The following is a 10,268-nucleotide window of genomic DNA, read 5'->3' as shown; positions in this document are numbered from 1 at the left end:
TTCAGTTTGGATTTATGTTCTTAGGTTTGTTTCTTGAGGTGGTTAATTGGTTTATTTTCATCATAGGAATTGTTTTCGGTGTTTTGATGTGGAATTTGGTTAAAAATTGTATTTTTAGGTCAAAAAACACCCTACCCCATTTTCTGGCCATCCCTTTGATGGTTGGAAACGAGAAAGGCAGATGATATGTTGCTTGCCTTTTAAGGACCCCGCGAGCAAACATTCCCTTACAAGCCTAGGCACATGCCCTTTTTAAATTGTGCTAGACACGTGGATCTGGCTTATCAGAACTAACATTGTCGTGTATTTGTGAATAAAGCAATCTGACAAACAAACAGGAGTGCTGGAAACCAAATGCTTTACAATATCACCATGACATGAACACTTTCTGTTGTAATCACAAATGAAAAGGAATGGTGTTCTCCAATACAAATCGCACCTCATGCCAACAACAGGCAAGGGGACTAAAAGGAAATCATAAAAGCAGCAGCAACTGCCAACTAATCCACATGACCGCACAAAAAAATTTACAGGGATCTCAAATGGCTCAATGGTGACGGGGCTTCAAATGAAGGATAAAAAAATTAAGAAAAGGTGGAGAAAAGGACCACATATTAGTTCTCTCTGGTTCCAGGATCTATGCATATATCACAACCACAACTTGCAACGACAGCAGTCCCCCCATCCTTTTAAGATTGTAGAACGAGGCCTCATGGTTGTTATATAGCATGGCTTGGGGACCGTCCAATGAGTCTGCACTGCTTGTCATATAGGATGGCTTGGGAACCGGCCAATGAGTCTGCACTGCTCTGGCAGCAAAGAAGAGATTACCTGCCCATTTAGTTGAATGAGCTCACCATCAATTCCACAACCAGTGGGTGTGTGCTTCCCAGCCTTTATCTTCACAGATTTTACCTGCACAAGTTTGAATTAGATGGTGTCAAGACAACTTAATTAATTCATTTATGAAAACATTTGCTGCCTCCTGAAGCATGCAGCATCCAATGCGGCACGCTTCTTGTATGTACAAATGAATGCTTGAAATCACCCACAACCTCTGCATCTCTGAGAGTGAATACCTACGTGATCAGACCAAATACTGGCTAGTTTCCTTCTAAAAAAATTCACATGTTGGTTAAAAAAACAACAAAATTCAACAGAGCCCTGCATGTATGGGCTAATTCCTAAAATATCAATCAACTTGATGCTTGGAGTTTTAGATGCTCTTAAAAGAAAAACTTGAATAGCAGATTCTATAAAAAAATAAATTAAAATAACAACAAAGTGATCAAACAGGCAAGGCACAGCGTGACACATTTTTCTGATCTAAAACAAGAGCATTGGATGAGCCCAACAATAAATAAAAGCATTGGAAGAGCCAGCCAACATCAATTTTACAGTCATCTAAAGTCCCTTTGTATTCAATTAGAATCTTGAAATTCATGCATACTTACATCATTGACAATCATTATGCAGCTAAATGCAATTAACTAGACTCAATTTGCTGCTTCATTTTATGGATGCAAAAGAATTAATAGGGGTACATGCTCTTACCTTAATATATTCAACATATGGGAGAGAGAGATGCTGACCCATCTGCAATCGCAAGAAAAATCTTAGCAGCCTCCATCGCCCACTACCATGAACTAAGAGCATATCCATGGTGTTGTCATCATGCTCAGCCCTTGGTGCTACCACCTGAGAACTCTGAACAGTTCTGCAAGCATGATTGCAAACCAGGATACCAAGAAATTGTCCCTTTTTAAATTCCCATTTATCCTCAAGCCTAGGAATGACTTCCTTCTTCATCCCTGCTTCTATGTCATCTGATGGCCCTGGTAAATCAATAGGATTTTCCACATCCCAATTAGGTTCAGTGTCCCACTTTGGTTCTGCATCCCAAATCGGTCCAGGATCAGATATCGTTGAAGATATATCCTCTCTATCATTCATTGAGGCATTTCCCCAAGAACACCGAGAAGGGTCATGTGTAGTAGTCAATCCAGTCCATCCTTTATCGGCCCTTGATTTTGACCTGGTCCTTGGCCAGTTTGGAGTTGTTGACAGTGGTAACTGCGGATGAATAACTTCTGGCTCCGGCATGACATTTGTCCTCCCTGATGACAGGCGTTTTGCTTTTGGATCTAAGCCACGCACATAATCAGATGGTTCGGTGCTGGCATGGGTGCTACTGCAGGTAGTATCCATGTCCCCTCCAGACATTCGACTTGGAGTCATTATCGAGTCAATACTTGATAAGCTAGAGGCTCTGGGAATGCCATCTGTGTTAGATCTCCTCATCACATCAGTGTACAAGTCTGGCATGTCAACTATGTCTCCCTCAGCTGATTGTTTTCCTTCTCGATCCTCTTTTGATGCAGGAAGATATTCCACTTCGTAGCTGTACTTTGGCAAGCAAAAGAACTTAAGAAATCCAGCAACAAAATAACGCAATGGACCAAAGCGTTTCTGATATTTCTCGGAAAGTTCCAACACTACAAATGGGAAACAAGTACAAGTGAATAATAAAAATTAGTATCATGCATATGAAAAACATAAGGCATCTCAAGTATCATGGGTCTTGTACAGAAAGTTTTTGTCTACACTCTGTAATGGTCAATATATTAAATATTATAACTGGAAAAAGAAACAAAGATCAACCACCAGCTCATACTGTTCACTAATTTGAATAGATAATTGCAAAAGTGCAATCCAACAAAACAAACAAGGGTGAATGGCTCAATTTATTCTTACATAATTGGGCAAGTCTCCAATATGTCCCCATGTTTCTAATTTGCTTAGCTCTTGGCTTATCCTCTCATAATAAGAAATCAAGATCTCTATACACAGCATGTACCAAATATGTCTCAAACATGAAGCACAAACCCAGCATTGTAATCACTACAAACATTATAACAAAGCTCGTGAACATTTGAACAAAAATGGATGCAAGTGTTATAACATCAGGATTAATAAGATCTAATTATCTTGTTTGCAAGTATAAAGCTCATAAGTTTATTTGGCTGCAGTATCAATAATGATATAAAAAGAACGAAATGAAACATGCTTAAAAACACCGACAAGAATGTTTTAAAATCTAAAATAGGCTACAAACCTGGATTTTATAAAGTAAAAAGGTATTGTGCAATGAATTTTTTTAACAAATCTTGAAAAAGAAACAAAAGTATCAATTCTCTCACTTCTTTGTCAATTATTTCACATAAATATGTGTTTCAGAGGAACATTTATATGTACCAAGAATAGTTATACAAGGACATGGGTTTAAGAATCTTAAATTCGTTTATATGGTTTTTTTAGAAATAAGATCAGCCTATAAATTTTCATTGGTTGTTTCAGTGTTTCCCCGAGGATTAATTGCAATATTGTGAACTCACCATCACTCACAAAGCCATAATATGAGACTGTCATTCCAAAGTGTATAACACCAGACTGTATCCACTCAACAGCAAAAACATCTGTAGCAGTGAGACCGCCCTGAAAGCAACAAAAATACATCCATGGTGAGCTCACAAGCATGCTATGAAGTGGAATTTTCACAAATACAGAAGTTTACTGAGGAACCTCATGAGACAACATGATTTCAGACTGAATGCACCTATGCATGCGTGTGGATAACAGCAGCTTTTCAGTCAATACATTTGAAGGTGTGATGGGATACTAAAAAGCTAACACAATTTCTGAACTTCTTTTCTGTCATGCAAAAGGTTTTTACAGAAAAGGCGTTTACAGGGAAAGGTGTAGCATTCTCACTGACAAAACAAATAATTATCTTGCAACTTGAAAACTCCAGCTTGACTAGCATAATAGACACCAGCTTAGCTGTATCAGTTCCACTAATCAAGTTGCAGAGAAACAACGGGTAGGCTTCTAATTCAAATAATTGGTAGAATTTACTATAGAATAAATGAAAAAAAGTCCAAACAACCTTCCAGTAGTAAATAAACATTCTCAAGAAATGATCTCAAGCACTGTTGAGTTTGGAAAGAATTTGACCCCCCTTGTTTTTCCTATAGAACACCTGGAACTAATCTGGATTACATGCCACCTGAATCCAAACTTCTTGCCCTGGATGGCATGCTAAAAATTGTTTCTGGTCTGATGTGAATATTCCAATTGAAACTCCTGTTTCATGGCAGGGCACCAGGAGTATTGAGATATAGAAAGCATATGTTGCATCACCTAAGACATGCTAATATAGGAAGTGTGGGCTCGAAAAATACAGTAAAGAGAAATCAAGATTCAGGACAGCATGGAGTATTCACTTCTGTTTGATCTTTTCTTTATTTTTATTTTAAGGTTAACCTACTCCACCAAAGCAATTACCAAAAAAACACCACCACAATCTTGAGTATCAAATCGCACTCCTTCAGAAGCCCTATTGCTGCTTTACCCAAAATGAAAAATCTATGGAAGACACTCACCCTACTACTTCATGCATCCCCACCCTCCCTTCCCTACCAATAAACATCCATTCTGATCTAACCCTGAAACAGTAGCTCCTTTCTGATCCAACCTGAAACAATAGCTTGAATTTGCTAGCTGCTGCTACAAATAGTTAGATAGTTGCACAATTCCCAGTATAAACGAGGATTTAGTGCAACATACAACTATACCTTGTACCACATTATTGCAAATGTACAGAAAGGTACCATAATACGATAGTGCTAAAATTACAAATTGAAAATAAATAGAAGCGGTGATAAAATAGGGAAGCAACGATGAGCTTTGGGCAAGGTTGATTTAGATTTAAATCTAACTATGGAGAGTGGGGTCTGGCAATAGGCACCAGAAGTAACTCTCTCTCTCTCTCTCTCTCTCTCTCTCTCTCTATTGGTATAGTTCATCCCACATAGCTCAAGCAGTTGGATGGCAATAATTATTTGACCATGAAATAAGCAGTTAAATCTTATTAACTGAATAGAAAATCAGATGCTATCCAGAACTGAAGCAAGAAAACTGCATGAGCTAGTGCTGTGCCCCACCCCAACCACACACATGTGCAAGGTAGGTCCATCCCCAAGCAATTAATGGCTTTCATACTGAAAAATCGTGTTAAACAGTCTCAGTTTTGACCAAGGAAATTCACAGAAAAAAGCATTCATCTACAATAGATTGATAAAAACATTTCTGAACAGGATTTTCTAGCCATGAAAAAGAAAAATACCTTCACAATAGATATGGCAGCGGAAACTGGATCTCTAACCCCCAGAACAGTCCAAACCAGAGAATTATCTGAACCAGCAGGTATAATTCCAATTGGTATGGAAATTCCTTCTTTCTGGTTATCTCTACTAAGCAGACCATTTAGAACCTGCATGATTACAGAGGTCAAATAGCTTGTTCAACATACAGAAATAGACTGTCATCATGTGTATTATGATTTTCAGTTTGAATACCACAAATACATAGTCAATGCATGCAAGTCACCAGACAATGTCACTATGCTCTCATTGAACACTGCCCAGATAATCCTTATAAGAGCAAATCATATTTTGCAACAAGTATCCTTGAGATTTGTAAAAAAATTACTTGCAAAATAATCTCAGAATTTAAGTTAGGCTTTCAGAAAAGGCAGGGAACATTATTTGTGGGGTTCTTGCAAAAGTGCATGCATCTGTGAATGCATGACAGAGATGGAGGGAGGAGCCAAGGAGGGAGACCTGATCTCCGTGAATGTGTATCCTCCAATCAAGGACTAAGTAAATTAGAGTCAGAAATTTGGTGCAACCTGGCAGGGCTGCATAAACAGCAAAAGTTCAGCTAGAGAAGGACTGAGATAGTACAGTATAGAATTCCAAATAAATGAAATCATCCTCACCATGCAAAATTTTCCTCTCCTTTATACCCAAAAAATCCCAAGTTCTGTGTAATTGTGTGTTCTAATTTCCCCAAGGTTATTAAAATCACGATTTTACTCGTTATAGGCTTAACATGCCAAATCGTTCAAAAAACTCGGAAATTGATAAAATTGGATTAAAACGGGTAAAATCGTTAAAATCGGGTGAAATTGCGTAAAATCATGGTTTCACCACCGATTTTACGATTTTTGCATAATCTAGCCTCTTCGCTTAGAGAACATGAATAGGAATAAGGACAAACCAATCACAGTTAAGTATGTGTGTGTTTGCCTGTCTCTGTACTTGATTATGCAGCAGGAAGTTTTTCTCATAACATCACTCTTTTGCTTGCCACATGTCTTTTTTTATTTTGATAATATAGCTTTTGCTTTTGTGACAAGATATTTTTTTAATTGGTTACTCTTTCTCCCTTGAAGAGTTAACAATATTCCTCGATGATTAATACAATTTGATAATGTGATGTAAGCCAAGGTGATAAGTATTTGATTAGGAAAAAAAATTTATTTGAATAAAGAATTTGAATTAAAACTTCACTTTGACCAGAATTAGAGTCATAGTAATTTATAGTATTTTATTTTCAAAAAAATATTTCTTTTTTTTTATTTTTAAATGTTGAAATATTTGATAAAAATATAATAAAATTGAATTGTTTATTTAGGTGCTTAAACTATGCATGAATTTTTATTTAAAGCATGTATTTTAAGGTGCTTGAACTATATATGAATTTTTATTTGAAGCATGAATTTTTTTTTAATGTATTTTAAAATTCCTTATGATTTTACGATTTTACGATCTGTTTTCATGATCCGAGTTTATTTTGTATTTTCCGTGCCGTGTCAAAATCGCGATTTTAACAACCTTGAAGTTCCCTTCACTTCAACAGCATCTGCTATTGCTTACCAATATCTAACAAATTTTTTCTACTCTTCAACTATGGGCATTTTCATCAGCATGCTTAGATGGTGATTGATATCAAACAGCAAACAATCCCATTCTCCAACAAATAACTAATCTAGACCAGGCCTTTTCTCTTTACCACAAAAATCTGCAACATATTCATATCTACATAGTCAAACACAAGAAGTTGTCACAACATTTGCTATTATACATTGCCTTCAATTCTTAAATGCAGCTGATTTTGATGAAAAAACCCAGCCCAGAAACCTGAAAAATTCAATAATGTAAACCAAGGCCCAACCTATGACTGGGAAAGCTCTGCTTCATTGGAAATGTTTTGATGCAGGAAAACTTGGTCATGATACGATGTAAATGTTTATCTCTTAACAAGTATTGGATACAAAGCACCGCAAAGATCTAGATTTATTTACTCTTCCTCTCAAAAAGATCTTGTTTCTTTTATCATGTTCTTCATGCCTAACTATTAAATCGTGAAAAGTAACTATCAAGGTCATTAAATCAAATCCAGGACAAGGGCATGGAGTGCATGGCATGGTCATATGAAGTCCAAGCAGGTAAATTATATTCATAACTGAACATTCAGTAACAAGAAATTAAAAATGGTTATTTTCATGAAATGGTAAAAGACTGACCTCATTAATAATTCCATCACCACCAACGCATATAATCCCTGAAAGAATATGTAGTTGTCAGGGTAAAGATGAAAGATGTAACATGTTAAAGGTGATGCATTGAGTAATAATACCATCAGGACAAGTGCTGATATCAACAGTAGAAGCAAGATTTTTAGCATGGCCAGCAGATGTTGTTTTGACCACCTCCAATTTAAACCCTGCAAGCTGTCACAGTTTACACTTTCGAATATAAATGATTGGTATCAATATATATCAGGGCAAAGTGTGCATTAATTCGCCAAATGAAGTAATGCAAGGAAGAAAACAATCATACCAAAGAAGAAAAGAAACATGAAGTAAGTAGGATTAAAAAACAATGGAATATCTATTAGATATGTTTATCGATTTAGAGAGGTGATTCATGCTTTCATGGGCATGTTGAGGTGGAGGAAGTAGAGTTTCATGCTTCATTGGATTATCGTGTATTGGAAATTACATGAAAACTGCGAGCAAATACCAAGAACAGTTACGGACCTTAAATATTGGTTCTACTATTCCATGGAAAACTTTAGTTGAACGACCATGTCCAGACCGTGGATTTAATATGACAAGCATTTTGGGAGGGCACTTGCACTTGAAGAGAAGCTCAGGAGGGGGGTCAGTGGGAAGCGACTCAGAAGAAGCTTGCTTTTTTGATGAAGCCAAGGGATGAGGCAAACACTTAATATAGCATTGCTGATCAGCAAATCCACCGACCCATTGAAGTGCCTCTTCTATGCTAGAAGCCAAGAAACGGTAGTCTTTGCGAGTTCTTTTAGGTTTAATAAAGCAAGACAGCCCACGAGAGCTCTTTTTTATGGGATAAGAATGCACTGTAAAATGTCTGAGACCAACATTGTATGACACCTGTCAAAGCCACATGGGGGGGTCATTGCTCTAGATCTCTATGGTAAAATCTTGAGTGCAGTTTTTTTGTTTTTGGAATGAAATGAGGATATTACCGAGATGACATGCTCAAGATGGAGCATATGAGAACCCCAAACTAAAGCCTTGCTTGTAAGCTTAGCATCAACTGCTTGTTGGTTGGTAATGTCAGCTTGGTCTTTAGTAGTATTGCTATGATAGGAGGAAGAGGAAGAGGAAGAGACACTTCTCTTATCCAAAATGAGTTTCCCAGAGAAGACAGCATAGCCTAACAAATCAGAGTTTTCGTCTCCTCCTGCAGCTGCTCCTCCACCTATGTCTATTTTGAGCTCATCAATCTTGGGTTGGTTGAATGGAAACGGATCATCAGCAACGACCTCCATACTCCTCTTGGAATTCGAAGCAGCAGCCTTGAGCTTCTTGCTGCGTTTCTGTTTCTCAGGAAAAACAATTGGGGACGAGTGCATAGCTATTTGAGAGCACAAGCTCAATCTCCGCTGAGATTTATTACTATTGTTGGTAGTAGCAGTAGTAGCGTTGGAATTACTACCCGGATCATTCCTAGACACGGCATTCCCACCCTTGCTTGGATGCATATCTCTGCGTTTGTGTAATAGAAAAGGAAACAACAAGACAAGGGACTTGTGATGATTTTCGATACACTTCTGTGAACATCCGACAAATTTTGACAAGATTGGAATGGTTGAATTTCCCTTGGTAAAATTACTTATTTAATTAAAAAAACTCAAAGAACTTGCAAGGAAATGAAATCTCACACTCTCACATGAGCTGGAGGTGATACGATGACGATGACCAATATGTAAAAAATCCAAAATTGATGACAAGAAAGGGCACCAATCAATTCAATCAATGATCAGATCAGCCTGCAAAAGTTCAATTCAATTCAATTCCGTGGGTTATTATTATTTTTTGTTACCTTTTCCGATTAGATTAGAATAGGGAAAAAGGCAACGACACGGAAAAAGAGGAACGAAAAAATTACCTTAGAATGACGATGATGATGATGTCTGTGAGATTGTCATCCTCATCTAGGCTCTACTGATGCGCTCTCGTCTCATCTCGTCTCAGGTGAAAATGAAGCAATTAGTATCATCAGGTGATGTGAGGTGAGGAAGACGAGGAAGATTCGTTAGTTGGTTCGTTCATTCAAGGCTAGAAAGAGGAAACTAGCATTCGGGTTCGGGCCCCTTTGTTTCGGCCTCATATTATAATACCACTTTCTATTACCGGATATTACTTCTATGTTTTTTTTTTTTTTTTTTTTTTTTTAACAAACCTCAATTAAAAATATAACCCCAATCTCGTAAACTTGCATGCATGAGCTTAATCTTATAAAAAACATATTTTGCTTAATCTAGGTTGATAATAATGTTATTAGTTTTTTTTTTTCTGTTACATCTTATAAAAAAAACATATTTAATGTGTATCTTAAATTGAAGTTTATAATATAAATTTAAATAAAAATAATTTACAATAAATTTTGTTTGATCATCAAGCCATGCAAGTCCAGAACTGTAAAAAAGTTTAAAATGTAATAAAAATAGATCAATTTAGGAAATTAAAAGACTAAAGAAACCAAACTTACTAGATGGAATAATAATATCCTTATTCATATTGCTGATGATTGATAGACAAATAATAATAAGTTAAGCTGAATAAAAAATATGCAAGCGAGGAAAGGAAATGAAAAATAAAAATCAAGTTTAAATAAATAATTACTTTATTAATTATCGATGTTTACTTGTATAGATAAATAAATAATATTACTGCTTATTATAAAAATAGCGATAGTAGGTAGAGGTAGACAAACAAGGTTGAGTGTATGGATATGTGATTTCGTTAAGTTAGGTATCGGCCACCACACAACACAAGTAAGAAGAAGCAATGTGAACGAGGATTGTTAAGAATACAA

At 36.5% G+C, this 10,268-nt stretch overlaps 1 protein-coding gene across 6 annotated transcripts; it reads right to left on the bottom strand.

The window, feature by feature from the left end:
- Positions 1-341: 341 nt before the first annotated feature.
- On the bottom strand, positions 342-9,553 carry LOC118045130 (sphingoid long-chain bases kinase 1). 6 transcript variants are annotated; one of them, XM_035053682.2, is made up of 10 exons: positions 9,339-9,552; positions 9,112-9,219; positions 8,413-9,000; positions 7,946-8,317; positions 7,543-7,636; positions 7,430-7,467; positions 5,186-5,332; positions 3,396-3,495; positions 1,555-2,495; positions 342-915 (listed from the first exon to the last, which is right to left on the bottom strand). In XM_035053682.2, the coding sequence occupies exons 3-10, from the start codon at positions 8,929-8,931 to the stop codon at positions 766-768; spliced, it is 2,361 nt and encodes a 786-aa protein (XP_034909573.1). In that variant the 5' UTR covers positions 8,932-9,000; positions 9,112-9,219; positions 9,339-9,552; the 3' UTR covers positions 342-765. The 6 variants fall into 6 exon arrangements, with proteins under 6 accessions (XP_034909573.1, XP_034909574.1, XP_034909572.1 ...); XM_035053683.2 differs by having other exon boundaries at positions 8,413-8,997; XM_035053681.2 differs by having other exon boundaries at positions 8,413-8,935.
- Between the last annotated feature and the right edge of the window lie 715 nt (positions 9,554-10,268).

The sequence above is a fragment of the Populus alba genome, chromosome 8, assembly GCF_005239225.2.
Source record: "Populus alba chromosome 8, ASM523922v2, whole genome shotgun sequence".
NCBI lineage: Eukaryota > Viridiplantae > Streptophyta > Magnoliopsida > Malpighiales > Salicaceae > Populus > Populus alba.
The sequence above is the reverse complement of the archived record's forward strand: the minus strand, read 5'-3'. Positions and strand labels throughout refer to the sequence as shown.